The 23,520-nt window shown below is 37.2% G+C and overlaps 2 protein-coding genes across 8 annotated transcripts in view; one reads left to right on the top strand and one right to left on the bottom strand.

The window, feature by feature from the left end:
* The window catches only part of ADM (adrenomedullin), a 115,135-nt gene extending 100,564 nt beyond the window's left edge, over positions 1 to 14,571 (bottom strand). The window contains exon 1 of the mRNA XM_064163725.1: positions 14,568 to 14,571. The gene's annotated coding sequence lies outside the window, so the exon portion shown is untranslated. The remainder of the gene's footprint in view (positions 1 to 14,567) is intronic.
* The window catches only part of SBF2 (SET binding factor 2), a 195,226-nt gene that overhangs the window by 91,591 nt on the left and 80,115 nt on the right, over positions 1 to 23,520 (top strand). For all 7 annotated transcript variants that reach the window (XM_064163718.1, XM_064163720.1, XM_064163723.1 and 4 more), the window contains exons 4-7: positions 2,168 to 2,281; positions 3,890 to 4,000; positions 5,885 to 5,990; positions 22,840 to 22,972. In XM_064163718.1, the coding sequence (XP_064019788.1) occupies positions 2,168 to 2,281; positions 3,890 to 4,000; positions 5,885 to 5,990; positions 22,840 to 22,972 (464 nt within the window). The remainder of the gene's footprint in view (positions 1 to 2,167; positions 2,282 to 3,889; positions 4,001 to 5,884; positions 5,991 to 22,839; positions 22,973 to 23,520) is intronic.

The raw sequence follows: 23,520 nt of genomic DNA, 5'->3' as shown, positions 1-23,520 counted from the left end.
TGTCTCTGTACTTTCCTTAAGGGAACCGAGCCCCCTCCCTCCGCCATCTACCACAAGCATAGATTGATGCAGAACTTGACTGTGTATGAACAGCTTCCAAGAGACACATGTCCATGGTCAGGACAGAAGTCTGAAAGGCCAGCTCTGACAGTATGGGTGGAAGAACCCCTACTGTAAAGGCTCTAAGTAGATGTCCTCAGCTGTGGCTCAGCTTAAGGAGTAGCGCTTTACTGTACAGCTGTAAACCCAACTCCTAAATGATAACCTGCTGCTACACCTCTTCCAAGGTACCCTTTCAGTATGGTGCTAGAGCTAAGAAGAGCATTTATGCAGTAAAACTCAGGTGTTGGTGTGGACACAAAACCAATCAAGTGGGAGGTTGTGGCCAGGAGGAGGTTGCTCTCTTCTCTCAGGTGGCCAGCGCCAGAACAAGAGGACACAGCCTCAGGCTGCGCCAGGGGAGATTTAGGCTGGAGGTGAGGAGAAAGTTCTTCACTGAGAGAGTCATTGGACACTGGAATGGGCTGCCCGGGGAGGTGGTGGAGTCGCCGTCCCTGGGGCTGTTCAAGGCAAGGTTGGACGTGGCACTTGGTGCCATGGTCTAGCCTTGAGCTGTGTGGTAAAGGGTTGGACTCGATGATCTATGAGGTCTCTTCCAACCCTGGTGATACTGTGAAGTGATACACAGATGGTGATAATTTCTGCCTGATAGCTGCCACCCTGTGACAGACAAGACTGAATAGAATAAGACTGTTGTTAAGTCTTTTGCTTCAGTAGAAAGTAATTTAAGTTAGATAAAACAAGAATTGCTTTATAAAGAACCTGTTTAGTTTACGGCTGGAACAATTATACTATAGGGTGATGGCTTCCAAACTTTTGATCATGCAGCCTTATCAATAAAATTCCTACGTGAAGTGTATTATAACTAAACATTTTTTTGCAATTACAAGCATTTATTAAGTCATCTTTTAAAGTACTTCTGCTGTCATTGTTTAAACTGCTTTTATTTGGGTCCATGTGTTTGCTTAAAGAAACTACATCTGAACCAGGTTGTGAAATAAAGCTCATGAGCTCACAGCATTCCTGGCATTTAAGAGCATGTCTATCAGCTTTCTTCTGTTTAATAGAAAAGTGATGTTTGATTTTTTTTCTTTTTTTTTTTTTCTCTTTAAATAAACTGAAATGATGGCTAGTAATGTGACAGAATTAAGGCAAATATTCCGTGTTGTCATGTGGAAATGGGAATGATTTTTCTTGTATTCCTGATTAATACAGTGATTTTTGCATAGAAGAATGCATGGTCAGAGAACAAATAAAATAATTTGGAAATTTGGGGGATGATGCGGGGGTGGAGAGAATTACATGCAAAAACTGGAAAGCTTGGACTTTCTGTCATTGGGAAAACTCACTCACTTAATAAATTTGTCAAAGATGTGTGGAATTTTAGAAATGAAAATACTTGGTGACATCTTCAGTCTAGGCCATGAATAATAAAATGTTTGTGATTCAATAGTACACGCTGGCAAGGAGGTTATAACTAATTGCACAATATTGCCAGTGAACAACTGCAAGTTTATCTGTGTTGTACCCTTCTCAGAGGGTTTTTTAACCAGAAACTTAATGGTTCATAAGCTTAAGGGATTTTTTTGAGAAATCTGAACTTATTTTCCTGTGAAGAAATTCCGTTAGATTCCAGATTCACTGAGCCAGACCAAAGATGTCTTCACAGATTGTTTTAGCTGAAATTTTAGTGGAAATTCTGTAAGAAATTGAATGATAAGAGTGGAACAACCAGACGTTCTTCTCTTTATTTGGTTGATTACAAGTCAGCTAACACTGAAGTGAGAGTATTTGTTCTATAATCCATTGTCTAGAATGTAGAAACAGCGAGTGAGTGGTGTCCTGACTGCTGTCTCATAGAGCTTTGATTTAGGGATATTAGTGCGTGAGTTCCTAGGTGAGTTTTTGCAGGTTGAACTCTATCTAGAGCCTTTAGGGAGTTGAGCAAGCATTGGAATGTGCTCCTGCTAATTACCTTCATTACCACTTTCAAATAATGCAGTTTCTTTTCTGAAACTCGGAGAAATGTTAACTTTTTTGTAAGAATGCCAGTCTTTTAGTTTGATGTTTGTTTCTGCTTATTAATGTAACTGTTTCTATTTTCAAGGGAACAAAAGAAATCGAAGGTGAAGAGGAGTCTGGTTTAATTCCACCTGCAGAAGTATTTGCTCCTAAAAGCCTGGTGTTGGTGTCCAGACTAGATTATCCAGAAATTTTCAGGGTAAAGAGCTTGCAATTGCCATTCATAATGTATGTCAGCAGACAAATCTGGTTTTAATGAGTAGTGGTGACAGTATTTTTGATTTAAAACATCTCAGGATTGATTTGGGAATTTTAAAAGCAAAGTAGGCTTAGATCAAATTTGGGATCTGTGACAGTGAGCGGCTCCTATAGTGCTTTTCATTTTTAAACTTCAAGCAGTTTTAAATCTACATAGAAGATTAAACAGAGATTTTTATGAGATGAATTTACTGTATAATGAAGGGAATTATTAGGACAACCCCAGATTTGCTTAGGAAAAAAACAAGACATTAACAATATTTGATTTAATACATAATGGTAAATTATTAGTGAAGTCTTTGTTTCTCTCTATATGTACGGCAAAATGTCAAAGCCTCTTCCAGATGAAATGAAGATGCACAACAGATTCAGGATCTTGGATTACCTTCAGCTAATGCATTATGACTGACCTGAGATAAATGAAAAGCTTAAATTTTTATTAATCTAATGCATGTTAAGAGTAGCAAATATAGTCAGTTTACAGTTCAAAGGAGGAAATAGTGCAACATTTAGGGTGGTATTAGACATTAGGAATGACTGTACCAAGTGAGATTAAATGTCTGTGTAGCCCAGTATTTTGTTTCTGGTTTTGGTCCATACAAATGCTAAGCAGAGTATCTACGAGTAGGGCAGGCTGTGGAAGCAATTCCACAAAATACTTAATTCCTTGTAAATTATAGTTAAATGACACCCTGAACCAGACGTGTCAGCTGGGTGGATTTTTTCATATAGTTTGTACGATTTCTTAGTGCTCAGATTTTATGACAAGCCATGGCAAGGAGGTTCACAGCTTTAACTATGTGTTATATGAAAAGTTTCTGTTGGAGTTATTTCAAAGCAGAGAATTCCTAAAGCATTTGCCAATTTATCAAAATTATAGCAGTTAAAAGGCACCAGTAGGATGCTCGGGAACAAAATTATTCCTTTCTTTTTTTCCCCAAGGGTTCTAAAACCATATCATTGAATCATCTGATGTTAAATTACTAGTAAAAAGGATAAAGCTATATCTAATTTTGCAGTTAAAACTGAATCCATTAAAAAAAGACGAAAAAGAAAGAAGTCCTGAAATGCTAATATACTGTTTATTTTAGTATATGTTTGTACTGAAAGAAATAAAGAATATAGCTTCAAGAATATATAGAGTTGTTGATCCTTGATGCAAGTCTTAAACTGAACCTCAGAGCCTTGTTGGGTCATCACTGTTAGGTTTAATTCAACAGAATTTAACGTCCAGAAGAAGTTACATTGATTTTATAATTTTAAAAATTCATGTGTAGTAAAACTCTTCTTGAGAAATGAACAAAACACAAACAGTAAACGCTGAGTTTCTTTTCAAAAAAGAATATATCTACACCTGTCAAACACATACATCCCTTCTAAATAGCCAAGCTATTGGTTTTAATGATCACTTCTGTAGCTGATCACTTCATTTTCAGTTGGCAAGTACAGTAATAACTGGCACAATTTAAAAAACCAACATAGATCTTGAAGTCATTTGACATCTGCCTTCTGTGTATAACATTCTGATGTATTTTATCTACTTTTCTAGGCTTGCCTTGGCCTGATCTATACCGTCTATGTGGACAGCCTGAATGTGTCACTAGAAACTCTCATTGCAAATCTTTGTTCATGCCTCGTGCCTGCTTCTGGAGGGTCTCAGGTAAATAGGGGGAAAAAAAGGGTATTTTTCCAGTTAATTTAATTTATGAAGAAAACAAAAAAATAAATTCTTGAAATATTTTTGAAGAAAAAAAGATCATAGTTCAGCTGAGTGCTTTCCCTGTGGCCTGTAAGTGCTTTCCCAGTGGCCTGTCTTCTAAAGACAGCAAAAATTCCATTCCAGGATAGGGTCAATGGGTTAATTTTGTCACTGGGTTGGCTTTTTACAAGACACAGTAACAAATCAAGCAGTTTGTGTAAGTTTAGTTTGTAATGGTAATGTATGCTGAGGAATATTTCTGCTTGCTACAGGTTTCTTGAAATGTTTTAGAAGATTTTTTAATAATTTCTTGACATGCCCTTCAGTTCATTTACTTGTGTCTTTTCCTTGATGCAATTTAGGATTCTGCTGGTCTGTTCTTAAATGCCTATTTTCTTAAAATTCTTGAAAAGGTGCTAAAAATATAACTTGGAAATGGATTTCTGATATAATTAAATATTCCACATACCAAGCATATCAATAAGACACAAACTTTCCAGCAGATATGGTTCTTTCTGCTTTTTACCCACGTTTTCTGTAAGCAGGTGGTCAGGTTTATTGATTGACTTATTTCAAATTACTCTTATACATTTGTGTGTTTCTGACAAGCCAGTAGGACCTTATGTGCTTGGCCTTCACTTCACACTGTGACGCTGCTGGGAAATTCTAGTGTTTGTTGTGAAACAAATCTGGAACACAAGCATACAAGTAACAGTATTTTAAAATCAACTTCATACATGTTTTCTCATGCTTTCCACCCAAAATATGGATTATCAACCTTGAAATCCTACAAATCCTTAATTCTTTTGTTTTTCCCATAGCCCTGGGTGCTTTGGAATTTCTCTTAGCACAATAACTCTGCTTAGTCTACTTTATTTCTCTCTGGGCAACCCCATCTACAGAGATGTTTTTGTATCCCAAACCTTTTGGTTTTGCAAAGGAATAATTAGTATACTCTCATGAGCAAGCCTCTTTACCAGTGGTGTTTGAACCTTGTTACCCACTCAAACTTCTGGCTCCTCTTCTGTTCTCTTTTATTTTTCTTTTTTTCTCTCCCTCTCTTTTCTTTCCCCTTCCAGTTCATAAATATGTCTTTCCTCAGTGGTTGTTTCCTCCACTAGAAAAGGGACAAGTCATGCTTCTCTCTCTGGCTGTTGTCCCTTCTCTTTCTTTCTTCAAATAAAGTTCTTTCAGTTGCAGCTTAAATCTTCTATCATTTACTGTGGAGCCTTCTGGTTTCCAGTTTCTGTTCATCTTCTGGAGCTTGCTACCCTTGTATATTCAACATCCTTGCTGCCATATAGAGTGGAAATGTACTACACTCACCCCGTGTACAAAAATGGCCCCCACTCCACAGTCGTCAGTGGTTAGAGCTAACTGCTTGAAATCACCCTCTGCTTGAATGTCATGTGGATTTACTCAGAGGAAAGCAAGATTACTTTGCAGTTAAAATACTTTTTGGGATGTGATACACAAGTGCATTCCTTTCACTCCCATTTCCTGCCTCCCTCAAGGGAGGTATGTTTTTGTGCTGGTAAGGTAACCCACGTTTTAATTCTACTTTAATATGCAGTGCAGGAACATAGGAGTAACGGATATAATACAGAATGCCTTCAAAACCATAACTGTTTAGCTAATTCAGTGTCATTCTGTACATTCAAGGAGAAACACTATTGTACTCAAACATATTTCAGATCTCTTTTGGTCAGTCCAGTTATTCTTACTGACTTGAAACTTGTATGTAATATAAATTTTGCAGGATGAATCACTTATGGATATGACAAGAGGTTGTTTATTCTATTTAAATAAAATTTATACTCAATTAAAAAAAAAATCTTTCTACAGAAATTGTTTTCTTTGGGAGCTGGAGACCGACAACTGATACAGACCCCTCTACATGATAGCCTTCCTGTTACAGGCACCAGTGTGGCTCTTCTCTTTCAGCAACTGGGTATGTCTAGGTCTACTTTGAAAAAAAATCTTTTTTAGAATTACAGAATGAAGTATTTTCTGTTCTTACTCAGTTCAAATCTTGTGCCAAGAATGCTACATGGTAAATATTAATTTCTTTAGAATGAAAGAATGACTAATAGTGCTTTCATCTCCTAATCAGATGTTCTTGTAACCTCTTTGGACATCCTGCCTGTGATATCCCCAGTGTTATCTAGTATCTGTAAGTGTACTGTGAGCAATTCCTGTGTTCTTGTACTATGTTTCATTACAAAAACATTAATGTAAAAAAGTTGCCCACCCCTTGGATAGTGTAGACTAAAACTTGAGGATTGTCCTTTCCTCTTGGGTTCTTAGTAAGTCTGTTTGCAGAGTAAGCTTTATGAAATTCCACTGATTGTTTATGAAACCAAATTATGACACTTTCACATGTTTTCATATACATGGGATTTAAGTTAGCATTATTAAACACATTTATTAATGGACATATATATATAAAGGTGGATGCCAAGAAACTTCCTGAACATACTGCAGCAGAGTTTGGAGTGTAAAGTGGACTCCTGAATTGTTGTGCTAGCAGTCAGTGCTGCTTCTCAAAATACCTTTGTATTTTGAAGTTCTGTAATTCCTTTTAGCTTCTATACACTTTCCAATGTCTCTACCCCTGATTTGCTCTGTCTGCCATCTCATCTTCCTTTTCCCATTCTTTCTTAGCCTTCTTGTTGTAAACACTTTGTGTTTTATCGTTCTGCTGCTCTTCATCCTTTGTTTCTTCCCCTGAGTTCCAGTAAATATTTGGAGGTACAGTCTTTCTGACTTCTTGATGGCTTGTAAGAAGTGTGAGTCAGAGAGCCTCTGCTTGCCAGGTGCCATTTGCACTTATGGTGTGCAGAAGGAGAGAGAAAAAGGGAGATAAGGAAGAAAAAACTCATAACTCTGAATTCTGGTTAGTGGCACTTCAGCTGGCTTGAAGAGGGAGAGACTGAGGGAAGTACATGATTATGAAACCTGAAGATAGATCTTCACAAAGAGAAGGTACTGGTTTCCATCCTGTTGCCTTGAAGAGATCATACAACTTCGTAGAGAGAAAGAAAGATAAAACCCAACCAACCAACTAAAATACAACAAAGTTTGATCGTAATGCTTTTCTGTTGTGGCATAATTTTCTCTTTTATAGGACTGTCAGCTCTTGGGAAGAGATTGCCTAATGGTCTTATGTAGCTACTTCTCCTGTCTCTCTTCTGTTTTTTGGTGTGATAAGTACAGCAGTTATTTGGGAACTGGCCTGCAAGGAGTTGAGGAACAGGCAAACAAGTTGGCAGGTAGATTTTTAATCTAATGGCTTTTTTAAAAGCACCTAGTTGAACCCTTTGCAGAAGAAACTTCTGCCACTTCCTATTTCTGATGACCAGATTTGGGTTTGGGTGGGTTTGTTCATTTTTCTGGTTTGTCTTGATTTTCTCTTTTTCTTTTTTGTTTGCAAGTGTGCCTCAGTTCTCAGCTGATGTCCCTTTCAGTTTTTTCGGTCTTAGTGTATGGAGATACAGCGTAATGATAGAATCACCTTGTACCAGTAGGGACACAAAAATGTTTGTATTTTCATAGTTCCACTTCACAGAATAGCACATGGTTCCTTTCACAGGCAGCTACTGGGCTGTCCTCATCTTCTTTTTTTGCATGTACTTGACTGTGTTGTTAATACAGCTACCTATGTCTGTAATAATCATAGAATATAAAAAAACCCTGGAAATATGAATAGACCTTTTTAAAATAAAATATCATTTGTTTTTACTTTTTATGTATTCCTATGAAGAGTTAAGGCAGTGAGTCCAGAAAGATGTGGTGGAGCCTATAAACTCATCCCTTTGAAAAAAAAGTTTATTTTCCTAAGATAAAGCCTAGTTCTTTCCTCTGGAAATCCTAGTTGAGCTTGTCAGGATTTTTTTTTGCTTTTTGTAACAATATTGACACTTGCTCTATTTTTCTTGTTCTGTTTGAACAGGAGCATGATGCATATTTGTCTCCATCAGCCTGGGCAAAAACAATCTACTTCTGTTGTTCAGGATGATAGTGACTTTTGACAGTTATCTCATCAAATGCTTGTGTTTAGGACTAGGCTCTCTGTCAAGTAACAACTTGTTCAGTTATTTCTCTTCTGGTACAAGTCCTTTAATCCTATTTAAATTTTTAATAGAAAATTGAAGAGTAGCTACAAAAATATTCACCAACTGGACAAATCACCTTTTTAAAAATAGCTCTTTCTTTGAGGAAGATGGGCAGCAAGACAAAATTTATCACTATGAATAGATACAAAAGTAATTTCGACATTTTATTTTGAGAAACGTTGTGCAATAGTAGTCTCATCAGCTCTTTCTGCTTGGCAGGATAGTACTGTGTCACTGGATGACCCTCCCTGTATTACCAAGTTCACAGTGTATCTGGAAATAGACCTTATTTTTACTTAAGCATTAAACTACAATTGAGAAAATCATCCCCAAAGGTTTTAATCTTAATAATAAGCAGTTTGACATTAAAAAAAAAAATAATATGGAAATAATGTGATGAAAATCAGGTCTGTGACTGGATGACAACACCTAAAAACTATATCATCAACAAGCTTTATCTGGAGAAACAGTAACCATGAAGTTGCTTCTAAAAATGATCTGTGGTTGCTAGAAGACTTTAAATACATCTATATTTCTCATTATCTGTTAGTAAGTTGGTAGGTAGGTATGTATAATGGCTTCCAAACACAGTAGCTTTCTTCAGACTCAGAGGAGATTTTGTTTGTATTTCGCTTCTCTCTCACTTTGTTAACAATGAATTCTTGTATTTCTGCCTTAAGCTCTTTTAATTTCTACAAGCCCCAGCCCTACTCAGCTTTCCCCAGTCTGCTGGCAGTGTGGTTATGCAGAACTGCCATATTCAGTCATTTGTATCTGAGACATAAGCCTCCATCTCCCCAACAAGCATTTTTTTCCAAAGAACTTAAGACAAAAAAATATGTTAGGGACCTGAGCAGCAAAGTAAGAACCTAAAGTTTAACTGCCACTTTTAATGTATGGATGTTTCAAGAACAGGTAGCATGAATCACACTGCTAAGCTTCACAGAACAATTACAAAAATAAGTTTTCTTGAAGAATTAATGTTTTGCCCTGCTTTCCAAACATAATCAGATACATGTTTTCCTTCCTCTTCTGCTTGTTTAGTCTCTTGTCTGGGCTGTTTTCCTATCCTCTTATTTCCTCTATACCATTTCATTTGTCTGTGCTTGTTTTCTTCTTCATATCTTTAATTCATTACTCGAGCATTTTCAGTAGAACTCAGACTGACTTTTGGTATTACAAAGAAAGCAATTTTTTAAGTGGCAACATTGAAACCTTTGAATCTTCTGGATGAAGACATAAGGTAAGAGTACTTTTGAATTCAGGGCTGGGTAGAATTAAGGTTGAATAGATGAAACAGACTGAAGATGGATAGCAATGCTAGGCTGAGCCAGTTTGCTTTGCAAGCTTGTCTTCATTTGTCCAACCTTTGACATGACTTATGTGAAAGTGTTAACTGTCTTTATTACTCCACTTTTCTACGTATCTTGAAGCCTCTAAAACAAGTACAGAGAACTAGCAGTTTCAGATGCTCCCCTCTAGTGTTCATAGGACTGGTGACAGGTATCGTTTTTTAATATGGTTATTCAAGTCCAACATTCAAGACTGCAGCTTGGGACTGAGAACTTCAGAGTATTGTCTGCCCTTTCTTCCTCCTCACATGTTCCTAACTTTCTCTTGAACCAGAACAGATAATTTCTGGTACTTCAGAGAGATGCTTAAAAGTAATTAACACAAGAAAGCAAACAGAAATGAATAATTTTCCACATATCCATGGTGAACACTGACAGTGATGGGTTTTATTGGTTTAGACAGTCATGGAACCAAACCCTATTGCTGTTATACAGTGATGGATCCATTCATCACAAAAAGATGGGATAATAAGTTAACTGTCATACCTCTTTATAATTTCTTTGGAGTGGACTATCAAAGAGTACAGAAATAAATTCTGTGTTTTCTCATTTTTCATTTGATTTGTTAAAAATTAATGAAAAAGTTGGGGCATTAAATACATATTTTAATATTGTGAATATCCTAAGCTTGTTTTCTGTGTTTAAAAATTACTTGGAGGGAAGATGCTACTTAGTTACAACAGCATTATTGAAATTATTTTTTAATGCAGATATGCTACTCCATCTCTGTTTGGGAGCAGATATTTGTACATGCAGAAGGATTTTAAGCTGACAGACTTGCATTTCACAATTTTGGTTATCTCAATAGCACCCACATTTTTTAAATGGTTATATAGTTTTGCCAGTAATGTCCAGTGTACATTTTGTTCTTGGAAGACTTGAAGTCCCTGCTTAGGCTGAGTTCAGCAGGCTCTGTCCTTGCTTGTTATTTGTATTTCCTTTGAAAGCTGATTTCAGGGCCCTGAGTGCATCAACAGGCACACAGACCTCTCCTTGCAGGGCTGAGATACCTTAACTCAGGGTCAGCATTCATGTAGCACAATTGTGCAACCTTGGCCTAGACTGTTGAGGAAAAACATGTGTGAAAGATGAGAGGAGGAGCCTGTTGGCCTTGTTGCTTGGGTGCTGCTCAGGCCATGTCTTTGGTCCTCACTTGAGCCATGTTGCAGCAGTGCTTGTGTCTGGCAACATACTTCCCTGACTCAGATCGTAATCTATGGACTGGACATTCTGGCTTGATCTCAGGTTGTCTTCATAATCATGGACTTGCCTGGTGATCACTGTGACAGATGTGGCTGTCATCGCTGGATCTGATACTAACCTGCCATGCTGACTTCCTGGCTTGACCTCAGGCTTTCCTCATCAACAAATGTGTTTATCTTGCCTTTTGGCTGAACTTAGCTGCTGTCAGCAGATGTACCTCACTTATTTCTCTGGGTTCTGTGGGACTCCACCACTTTTTGATGAGGTCTTTGCCCCTTCCCACCTTGTTTCCGTACTTGGCACTTGTCTCCTGTTTGGAACAGTGTGCCTTTGCTGGTCTGTGGCAGCTGATGGCTCTTCAATTTTCGATTTACCTTCTAGAAGTCTTGAGAAATACGTTTTTATATTAGTTCTTCACTATTAGTTTTGATTCCTTTGTTGCTAAAAATAAAGCTCTCCAAGTCTTACAGGAGATGTCATCCACCACTACCTGCTTGGTACAGCTCCATTCTGAGGAAGAGATCTTTCTTGATCTTAGAATACACACAGCAGTCAGGCTTCATCTGTTAACGTTTCCAAGATTCTATTGCTTCCCAACACACTACCTCAGAAATCATGATGTGAACTTCTGGAGCACAATTGTTTCTCTATCATAAGGGTAAAGATCCCACAGTTCAGCAACTGTTGAGCTATGGAGAATGCAGAAAAATGATCTGGTGGAGATCATCTACTACTTAGAAAAATAAAATCACTGTGCTGAGTCAGACCTCAACACCAGTAGGTAGTAATAAAGTTCCAGTGTGAGATAATTCTTGGTGCACAATTTAGGGTGCAAATTAGTGGGGCACATACACTGAAAGCATGCAGTATTATCAGAACTGTCAAAGGTGAGTAATTTACAAGGCAGCTACCCTATACAGGGGAGAGACTGAAAAGTTTAGTGGAGTGTCACACGTAGATTAAAAGCAAGAGTACTTAAATTTCGGGAACCAAGCACACTCTCAGGCAAGATCTTAAAGACGTTGCTGTAAGTGCCCTTCATCATAAGTTCTTAACTTACTTTCTACCTTTAGTGTAAGGGAGGGATGAATTAGCAAAGTGGATATTTTCCAGAATAATTTGATCCACGTACAATTTGGATATAATTTCTTGCAGGATGCAGGTATTTTGCCTTTCTCAGAAATAGAGCTCACTTTTTCAGTCTTGTGCTTGCCGATACTGGTTTGAATGTCTGTTCTCAGTGACTCTGGCTGAGCTAGCATAAACTACCTTCTTGTTCCTCCAGACACAGTATTTAAACTTCTGCTGCTGCTGTTTTTTATCTTTTTAGTAAGTGGAGAAGAGAATTACAAGCACATTATGGACTACATGGTGGTGTTTAAATCAGAGCCCAACAATATTAGAAGTATTTCACTTTCAGTACTGATAAGGGAACTACTTTGATACTTGAATGATCCTTCAGTTTCAGAAGACAGTAAAGCAAGTCAAAAGATGCATGCTGGCTACTGGCATGATACAGGATTGGCACTTGCCTCTAGTTTGTTTTTCTAGTAAGATGGGCATGCTTTCTGAGCAATGTTAGGTTATTCTGCTGCATTTTATCCTTTTCTTTTGCTCCATGTCATAGACCATATGTATTACTATTTGCTTTTTGTCTGTATTGTATAGAGAGAGAGGAGTTTCTGATTAAGCTACGGAAAACAGTAAGCACCAAGAACAGGCACATGTAAAAAGATCACAAATGATTTAGGATTGGAAATTAAAAGATGGTTGTTTTTTTTACCATAGGAGGAGAAATATTCTGAAGCACCTTCTGTCTTGACTAGTCTTGACAAGAAGTATCACTGTATTTAAGATGAGGCTTGATCAATTTGGGATTGTCTGATTATAGTTATGATGGCAAAAATCTGGACTCTTTCACTGCTTATAGACCCTTCAGTCCCATATTTCTAAATCCAGGATATATTAAAATACCCAAAATTTTTGTGTTTGACTGCATTTGACACTTTGAGGAATGTTTTCTGTAATGTAATAGTTTCTCATTTTAATTCTGATTTAGAGGAGGTATAGTGTTCAGCTTCTCATGTAATGCACTTCATGCCAGCAAATGACTATATTGAATTACTGTATAAATGGGAAATGACATTCCTGATAAATATATATGTGTATTTGTATGGCTGGGAAACATTATGAAAGGGTCACTGCACAGTCAGCGAGTGAGCTGGCTTCAACTTGTTGACTAAGAAAATCCTAGTACCTTCAACATAGAGCAAGGACTGTTTATGTTTTAATATTTCATTATGTTTAGAAATATTCTAAGGGCAGCTAAGCAGTAAGAAATACAATCTTCATTGCTTTTGAAATGACCCAGTGCAGCATTTCCAATACAGTAATAACCTGTAACCTGGGACATGCATTAAGCATCACTGTGATGCCCTTTTCACATCTCACATTTGTTATGAGACTTCAATGATACCAACCAGAACTTTGATTACATCTGTCAGATTGTCTACAAAATTTTTACCCAACTCAGTTTCTTTTCTTTCCGTGAGATGCCATGTATTGTATATTTGAATTCAGCGGCATGTGTCATTAGATTAAGGAGTTTTTTTAAAGTATGTAATGAAGATACTTCTAATCACTCTTTGATCTTAATAAACTGTGTGCTCTCCAGCCTGTGGAACCTGGCACCACATGTTGCATGAAGGGATGCTGCTGGCTTATATTGTACTTTCAATTTAAATCTCAGTGGCCACTGAGCTGTGATTAGCTCCATAACCCAGCAAAAGACAATTTGCCATTTAAGCTTTCCAAGTAGATTTGTGTAGTCTGTCAGAGAACAAATAGATTACCAAGGGATTTGATACCGCATTTAGTGCTAAGGGGCCCTTACTGCTGCAACAGCAGAACAAAAAGTAAATACTCTTTTAAATGCTGCTGGAAATAATGGGGTATTGCAACCATGAATTTTGTATGGGAACTCTTCTGCACTCCTAAATAACTTAATTTAGTGGAGGCTTTGTTTTTTCCAGCCACATGAACTACCAGGAATCTGGTCATGTTTGTAAATGTCCATTTCCAGTTCCACAGTCCTGCCCCACCTGTTCTACAGTGGTACTTGGCTAGGCATGGATGCAAGCTGAGCTATTTTTCTCTCATCAAGTTAACAGAAAATTTTTTGAGAGTGTTAGGAGAGAAAGTCACTTTTTCTGTCAGCGGTCTCAGGTTCTGTTTTGGTGCTATGGTTAAATCAGTTCAGTAGCCAAGTTCTACCATGAGAACAGATCTTCCAGCCGTAACTAGCTCTCATGAGCTTTAATGCAGTTGTAGAGAAAGAGTCAGCAGCAGGTGGGTGGGATAAGACCATCTCTTTCGATAACAGCCATTAGAGCAGCTTGCAGTTGGGTCATGTTAGACTATTCCTGCAGTGCATGCTGCTCGGTTGGCTTGCATCTGGTGTGCATATGTAGATATGCTGAGCACTGTCATCTGCTGGTGTAACGCTGATGCTGTGGTGTCAGACAGAATTCTGAAAGGTGTTGGGAGGCAGTGAGCAGTATTTCTTGCACCGTTCACTGTTTCACAAATAATGCAGCACACAAAATGAGATGCTTGCTTTTTATCCAGCCTAACCGTGCATTACCAATGCCTCCTTTAAGGAGACAATATACAGTAGTTAATGCTAAGAAAATTCTCTGTCTTAGAAAGCACAGTTATTTGACTTAAGGAAATACTACCATTAAAGAAACTTGGAGCTGTGTATTTTGTAAACTACTGTAGTTAATGGAGTGTTTTTTATAAGAAGCTTTTCAAATAAGATAAAAAATAAGAAGATTCTATATTACTCTTTCCTGTAGAACAGTGAGGTGAATTTCATATTTAAGTGTCAATTTCTCTGGGATACTTGAGAGTAATTTTCTGTTTATAGTAGGACTTCAGAAAACACCTCTCAGAAGAGTGAAAAGAAATTACTGTTTTTCAGAGATAAGCAGAATGTAAACTCCAAAAAGCAAATGTCTAATAAATAGACAAATTTTAGAAGGGTAAAAGCTTATCTTTGCTTATAGAAAATACTGAAGCAGATCTTACTCGGAACAGATAACTTTGCTTTCTACTTCTGTTTGGATGAATGCAGAAATAACTTTTCTTACAATTCTGAAACAAACTTGGTAACAGTTAAATCATAAAACCTTGCAACTCTCTAAATTGCAAAACTTCAGTGTTAATACTTGTGTTGAAAAGAAAGGAAATACAACTATATAGAAATTTCATTCCATATATTCTTATAAAATATTTTTTACAGTCTTAGCTTTCATCAGGTTTGATAAGGCAAGGTGTAAGGTCCTGCATCTAGGTCAAAGTAATCCTAGATATTAATACAGGCTGGAGGATGATAAAATTGAGAGCAGCCTTGGAGAAAAGGATTTGATAGTTCCAGTGAATTAGAAGCTGGAAATGAGCCAGTAATGTGCATTTGCAGCCCAGAAGGCAAATGGCATCCTAGACTGCTTCAAAAGAAGTGTGGCCACAATGTCAAAAGAGGTGATTCTGCTACTTTGCTCTGCTCTGGTAAGAACTCACCTGGAATATTGCATCCAGTTCTGAAACCCTCAACACAGGAGGGATATGGACCTGATGGAGCAGGTCCGGAAGAGGGCCACAAAAATGATCAGGAAGCTGATCTTGCAATGAGGACAGGCTGAAGGAGCTGAGGTTGTTCAATATCAAGATGGGAAGACCCAATAGCATCCTTCTAGTACCTGAAAGGGCTGAAGGATGAAGAGAAAAAGCTGAAGAGAAACTGTTTCTTCACAGGATGAGGTGCAACGGTTTTAAAGACGAGTAGATTTTGATTGGATATTAGGCACAAGTTCTTCAGCATGAGGGTGGTGGAACATTAGAACAGGCTGCCCAGGTAGGTGGTTGAGGCCCCATCCCTGGAGATCATCAGAGATAAATTGAGGCTCAACAAGGCTCTGAGCAACCTGATCAGATGATGATGTCCTTGCTCACTGCAGGGGGGTTGGGCTAGATGACCTTTGGCAGTTCCTTCCAACCCAAACCATTCTATGATTTCTGTTTAGTTGCAGTGCAGGATGAGGTATGACTATCTCAGGAGGTCAGGAAAACCTCAGACTGTGTCACAAAGAACTACTTTTTAAAGATTACCAAGTGTTTGCAGGGAATGCAAACACAGACTTTCAGGAAAGTAAAGCATCTTCTGAAAATTTTCGTGGTTGCAGTATTTCAGTTTCCTTAATTGAATATTTGTGGGTTTAAGCTCCATGAATTTCAACCAGCAGTGGCTGAAGATAGCTCTTAGCAGAATATCCTCATCAGCCATCTCTGTTCTTGTCTTTGCATTTAGTTGATTACATTAATATAGTGCATCTGTAGTTATGCCCCTTGAGAAAGACTTTGTAGTCCTTAGACAGGAAACAGATAGGTTTGCAATTCGTCCTGCATCCTTGACCATTTTTCCTGTGTATGGTTCAAGAATGACAATACTCTTCTCATTCTTAAATATTTCCTTTCTAAGGACCACAATGGTATCACTGTCACTCCACAGTGTTTTCTTAAAGGGCATTTTTCTGCTTTAAGTGAATCCAGTCAAATTATGAATATCCATTTCCATTTGCTCCAACACAATTTCATTTGCAGTATTTCTATTAAGAATATTTTACCATCCATTATACATGGCAGTCTTTTCCATATGTATTTGTCATATTGCAGCTACTCATTATTTTGTGTGCCTGATTCTCCATTTTGCCTGTCAGCTTTATTTTTAGCTAAGTGAAATACTTGCTTTTAAAATTTGATGTAAATAAATAAGCTGTTTATCTGATAGTAGTTATTGTAGTTTAGTTCAGATCACTTGACACTTGCTGCTCTGTAGCCACAAAGATGGTAAAAATATCCACCATCAAGGTAAAAAATCATTATTTTATATCCTCCTTGTGTTGGTCAAAGTGAAATGAACTGACTTCATGCCTTTAGTAATTATGGTTTTCACATAGTGCCTATAAGTAAATGAAGATTAAGGTGTCAAGAGGTTCTGTGATATGCTGGTATCTGCAAGTGGATGTCACTGTACGAGGTTTCTGATGCTACCTGCATTTCATTTCTAAGTCCCATAAAAAGACTGCCACTTATGTGTAAAATTTTTTCAGGCTTTATTCCCAAGCAATTCATGGATTGTAGGAGTTCAGAATGAGCATAATGATTTCATTTCGACTTGCCACTTCCTATTACACTGGATACTTTGGAAATCTGCATAGAAGCTAATGAACAAGTCTCTTAGAAGTTATGGTTGTAACTTTGCTTTGTGTTCACTCTGCCACAGCTTTGAGTCTGTGCTTAGAAAACTCAATACAACTTTGTCAGAACAATTTTCCTGATTGCTATCATAAAATTGTAAGAAAACCCCAAAAATTGGGTTGTTTGAAAAATCTTTAATGCTCTTTTTGAAGTGTAAAATGCCTGATGATCGCTGAACAAAAGTCCTCAACTTTCAGATGGCTTACCATGGATGAATTGATTTGTAGAGGTGGCAAATTGCACTAGCTGTTTTTGATAACTCAAGTCAGCAATTGCAAGTAATTTCTCCTTCACAGGCCTCCAATTTGGCCTGTACCTGCCTGTCATGTGAGTACTTTCTATGTATGAAGCCGTTATTTGTCTTCTTTATTGAGAAAACTCACTCACCATGCTCATATAAGTCCTGAGTATATTAGTCTCACTTTTGTATATGTATAGCTTTAAAACTGTGCATAGGAAATGGTATTGCACTTACCTTTTTCAGAGATGAAGACCTTATTATCTAAATATTTTATTATTAGTTGTCTTTAGCTCTGTCACTGACTCCTGAAATAAAAAATCTTGATTATGTTCATCCAGTGTATTGGCAGTTGTGTTTGAAGTCTCAAGAAATTCAGAGAGATCCTGCTGCTCCTTTAAGAAAGTCTGCATAGGGATTTGATGAAATTGGTAATGATGAAGTGTTAACAACATGCAAATGAGAGACATCACTGTTTGTCTTCCTAAGTAGATCATATACAGCACTTAATCCCTGTTTCCTTGTGCCTGTGCAATTTTGGGTTTGGATGACAACCATCTGCTTGACTCAGCCTTGACAACACAGTTGATACTGTTAAGATTTGGGGGACCAATAGTGGTAGGAATGTGTATCCATCAGCTGAAGAGATCTTTTATTTATATATGTATATATGTATACTAATTTTCACAGTCTCTTTAATACACTGCTTAATAATCAGTTGAATTTTAAGGTATTCTTTATCTGTTCTCACCCTCCCCAAAGGCTGGTTTGTGGAGAAGCCTTCTTTTGCAAAGAACATGCAACATTCATGGTTCAAATACCTAACTGCCCTTGCTTCAGTTCTAAAATATAAGGTTTACCTCTAAAAATATGTTTTGATTTCAGTACTATGTGTAATACCCATGTTTGCTTCTATGTGTACAAGCACTTTTCTTTATGAATTGTTTGATTCTTTGAGGGAGTCTTAGCTGAGGGCTCTGTGATTCCTCCTTAGCCGGACAAAAGGACCAAATAAGTTAATCTCTTGGGAAAGTTATCTGACTCATATTCTCTGTTACCCAGCCAGAAAGCAGGTTAAATTAACCCTTACAAACCTCTCTGCAGGCACAGCTCTGTTGGTCCCTATTTGTGAGCAAGTCTGGCAAATGGTGTGCAGTGCAGTCCTGCTCTAATAACAAAAGTGCATACTTTTTTAAGGGTGAATTGATCCAGAACGGAATAAGAGCAATTCTGGGGGTTTGTCTTAACTGTATGCAGTTGACTGGATATGTTGTGTCATTTTTCGATAGAAAAATGAATGCAGTGTGGCAAGAATTACTTACGTGGGCATCTGAGTACAACTGTTGCCTCTTATTCAGTGCTTAAGCTTATGTTTTGTTCATTAGCAGTGCTGTGCAGCTACATCTAAAAATAAAAATGAAAAGAGTTTTGTTTTTCTCTACTTTTCCCCCTGGTTATCTTCAGAGCTTGACACTGCCTGGCACAGAACTTGTGCTATGCACTCTGCAGTAGCCTTTCAGAAAGGCTTTTCAGTCTTTGTTGACCCATTTCCTGGATTAGTCTGGTTAAATTATGGATTATTTTGTCTCAAGCTTTTTCTTGTGTCCAGTAATTGGAGAATGGCATATTGGCATAATAATGTATTCAACTAGTTGAGTTTCCAAATCTGTGTTTATAACTCTTTGCAAAGGTCTGAAGAAGTTAGTGATAATATTTTGATTTCATGCAATATAGAGGGCAGTTAATAATTTGTCAAGTACACATTGTGTTTGGGGTTTTTTTTAATCATGTCTAAATAAATTCTTAAACAACAGGAAGCAGGCAGAGTGATACATTTGTTGATGTAGGATGTCAGATAATTTAGTACAAATTACAGATTCTTTAAATACTTGAAAACAGTGAAGGTCAGGAAGCCTCCATTCAAAAATTTCCAGCATATGTATAATATTTTACAGGATGTCTGTCTGTAGATGGCAAAAGAGTAATCTGTAAAAATCAACTTGTTTGTTGTTTTTCATGTTGTCTATTTATGCCCTGACAAATCAGCATCGGATGTAGTGTGGAGTCTGAAGACCAGTGCACGGTTCAAGGTTACAGACAGACACGATTGTGTCCTGTAGCATGAGGAAGCTGTGCTCAGGCTATTATGTAGAACTGGTTTTTTTTTCAGTAAACAACATTCAAGGCCTGGAAACAACACCTTGGTGGCTTAGTCAATTTCACAAGTGGTTTAAATGGTTTACGAAAGGAGAGTATTGAAAAACCTTAGTATTTATAATTAATTTGATTTTCTCAGATGAAAATTTCCTTCACAGTCATTATATTGCTGATATTCCTGGAAACATATGTTTTGAAGTATATGTGGAATAATAATTCTGTGTTGAGTTAGTAGCTATCATCTTGGACATGAGAAAATTCCAGATTAGTTGTCTTTATTGTACACTTTTATTTGTTTTTATATTGTTGTGTATTGTACAGAGGATATTAAATTTTGATAAAGGAGAGAGAGAAAAGGAAAGCAACTGGTGCCAAAGAAGATCTCTGGGCTGTTGGACTCAGTGGAAATGTAGTCAACATCATAAGACACACAAGTAGTGGAATGTTATAAAAATCTGTTTGCAATAAATATTCTTCTATAGGGCATCAAGTTCATATGTGGGAGCCAGTTGCTAAAAATAGTCATCCTAAATATTGAACTATATTGATGCTGAGTAAGGTACAAAGAGAAATAGTTTTCTGGAGGGCAAATGGAGCAGTCCCTTTGTCTTCCAATAAAACTGTGGGAGGAAGGTAGAACTTGTAAACTCTGGGCTTGCTGTAGTTGAGTTCAGGTGATAAATCTGTTGTTGTGCTGTGCTTTTCCCTTGAGTTTTACAGAAACAAAGATCTTAGCGTGGTGAAGATAAAAATCAGACAGGCATACAGGTTAATGCTATATATGAACACGAACATTACCTCTTTTAACTATCCTCGAGCATGTCATTTCAGTAGTCCCTAGGGGAGTGTGGTCTTGTGCTTTACAGCCAATGTGTTCCCAGTTTTTTTGGTAGAACCAAAAACATCACCATACTTGTAGTATTTTGTCTTGGTTTCATAGGCATGGAGTCACTATCCCTGGAGGTGTTCAAGAAGAGACTGGCTGAGGCACTTAGTGCCATGGTCTAGTTGACTGAATAGGGCTGGGTGATAGGTTGGACTGGATGATCTTAGAGGTCTCTTCCAACCTGGTTGATTCTGTGATTCTATGTATAACACTAGAAAGAGTGGGTTATGCACATCTTTTGTTTAAAAGGCTAGTTCAAATGCTATCAAGTACTTGCAAGTGTCCTCTCTACACATAAGCAAAACCTTGGTTTCCACCTCCTTCATATGTTTTGTTAGTAAATATTTTATGGTTTTATGTCCTCATGTACTATTGAAGATGGTGTATTATTTTGATATCTGATGAGGAAGCCTATATTCAGAAGGTATTTCAAGTGAAAAATGCTGGTACTGGACAAGTTTTAGCACTTTTAAAGATACTAGAATTAAGATGTTCTTTCTAGACTCTTGAATTGTCATAACCTACAGCAAGAGACTATCATCTAGCTAGAAAGGGATGTTTTTTTACATAGCTTGATTTAAATAGAATACTTTCTGTAGAGAACTGGTTTAATTCAAAGTCAGTAACATCCAGAAAATGTTTTATAACTGTTACCTCTCAACTTATGTTGCAGTTTTGAAATGTGCTGAACAGAAAACTATCTTTCAAGAATCTTTAGTTATAGATATTTTGATCACAACAGAAGTTTCTTGAGATAATTCAGTTGTGCAAATGTTACCAATATCTGTGAGTTTTTTAGGTATTATTTTCCTCAGTTATACCTGCCAGAATGTTACATGTTTATAGAGGATTATTTGAGACTTTCTGTATAAGACTATAGGGGAAAAGTGTCAGTGTTTAAAAAAACTAACATTCCTAGGTGTCTTTAATGAGACTTTTGGTGTGGAATGAAATGGTATAAAAAAGCCCACTTAAGAACAAAAACTACTCCAAACCAAACTTTAAAATCTTCTGGGAAAGGAACAAGGACAATTTTGCATAGAAAGGGCAATTTTGCATGAGAAGGGCAATTCAGGTTTCTGATTTCTTACTGAATGGTTTTCAAACAAGCTGTGGTTGTTCAAGTTAGCCTCTAAACACCACTGCTGAGTGCTGTTTCATTCGCATGACAAATCTAGTTCAGTTATGTTTTAAACATTATGCTTATATTGTATATTACAAAGCAGTTTGTTTTATACTAGCACAATATTAATTGTGCTGCTGAAAACAACAGCAAATATTTGCCATGCTTACTCAGCATTATAACAAAGCCTTAGGTCATTGAGTCCTCTCAAGCCTTTGCCTTTGATTTTGTGAGTCTGTCTTAGAGTTTTTGGAGAATGGAATTCAAAGCACAAGCCGTTATGCTGCTGTTTGTCTTGTTCATAATAAGAATTAAGACTTTCTCTCCACAACTCTAGAAATTCTCATCCCTTTATATTTATGAATCAAGCTCTACTCCAGCAAAGTGAATTTCATACAGCATCATAGGACAAAAAATTGTCAACATGTGTAACAAAAATTACTTGAGCAAAACAAAGTGTTATTTATGATATTAATGTAGAGGCACTCAGTGGTCACACTTCTTATTGGGAAGATTATTTTAAGATAAGCAGTAGCTTTGTGAAGGTAATTCAGGCTGCCACACTGATAACACAAGCAGTGTCCTCAGGGAAACATCATACATTCCAGCATATTTCAGGAAATTTCATAAATTTCAGCATATCTTGCATATCTCAGACATGTCTGCTCCTCAGGATGGGACTTTGTTTCAAAGGAAGTGTATTTTTGGTTTTCCCTGAAAGCACATGGCTTTGACTCCTAGGTAAATTATATTCTCTTTAAAACGAAACAAACCCCAGCCATCATCTGGTTCATGGGTCTTACCCTAAACTCAGTGGGGCTTGTTTAAACAGTCATCTCTTCCTCAACATGTCTTGTAAATGGCATGCACACTCTTACTGCCCTTTTAAAACCTTTTGACTGCTAGAATGCTTTTGGTGGATTAAGTACGAATGCCTTTGCTAGGAAGCCTTCGTCATTTTCTTTTCAGATCAACAGTATGGTTTCACAGGGTTTTCCCCGTGGAAGTACATAAATGTTTAGAAGTTAAGCCTGGATCACTGACCGGAATTGAATTCTAGATACACAGAAGGCTGTGCAGAAGATACACACAATACTTGTTGATGTCACTGTTGAACATTGCTGGGGTTTGTGCTGAGAAGAGGAAATCCTTGCAAGTGGTATTGAAAGAGAGATGAGATACAATATGTTTGAAAAGTAGAAATACATTCAGATAGCATTTTAGCAACCTGAAAAATGGAAAGGAAGATGACCTTGTTAAATTAAAGCTAGAAAAAGGTTGGGTTTGGCAGATTATGCATTTATCCTATGTTTTTTGAAAATTCCTCCTGAGAGTCCTGCATTTTGATCTAATTTTGGTTGTTGTTCTGGCACATGGTCATGTTGTTTTATTTTGTTTTGCTTTTAAGGAATCCAAAATGTGCTCAGCTTATTCTGTGCCGTGCTTACAGAAAATAAGGTTCTCTTTCATTCAGCAAGTTTTCAGAGGCTCAGTGATGCCTGTAGGGCACTGGAGTCTCTAATGTTTCCCCTTAAATACAGGTGAGTTGAGTTTTCTTTCAACTCCTTGACTAAATTTACAAGTAATTTTGTAGCGTATGTTGCATTTTCCTTAACAAAAGGGGTTGTGCTGATTTTGTTCAAATAAGCAATGTTTTTTAAGAATGCAAATACAAGTCCTAGTCTGTATACATGTTTAATAAAAATCTAATTGATCGTGAATCATAGAATCAGTTGGCAGATTTCAGGAACCACAGGACAGATTCAGTCTTGACTTGCCTTTCAGCATTACATTGGGCTAAATGATCTCCTTGAGGCTCTTTACAACCTGAAAAATCATGCAGTTATAACACCTAGATTAGTTTATATCACAATTTTAAGTCACTGACAAATGTCACCAGAGACTAAACAAGTTAGTCCTATCTAACAAACCACATGTGAATCCATCATTTTGAAACCAAAGATGTAGTGTCAAAGCTATTTGAATCTTCATAGATTTTTCCTGTTGCTCACCTGGAAACACTATTTTAAATGGTAAAATCAAGTAAACAATATCTGCAATACAGTGTTTTCTAGGTAAGAGTTAGTTG

Source organism: Pogoniulus pusillus, chromosome 24 (genome assembly GCF_015220805.1).
Source record: "Pogoniulus pusillus isolate bPogPus1 chromosome 24, bPogPus1.pri, whole genome shotgun sequence".
Taxonomy (NCBI): Eukaryota; Metazoa; Chordata; class Aves; order Piciformes; family Lybiidae; genus Pogoniulus; species Pogoniulus pusillus.
The sequence above is the reverse complement of the archived record's forward strand: the minus strand, read 5'-3'. Positions and strand labels throughout refer to the sequence as shown.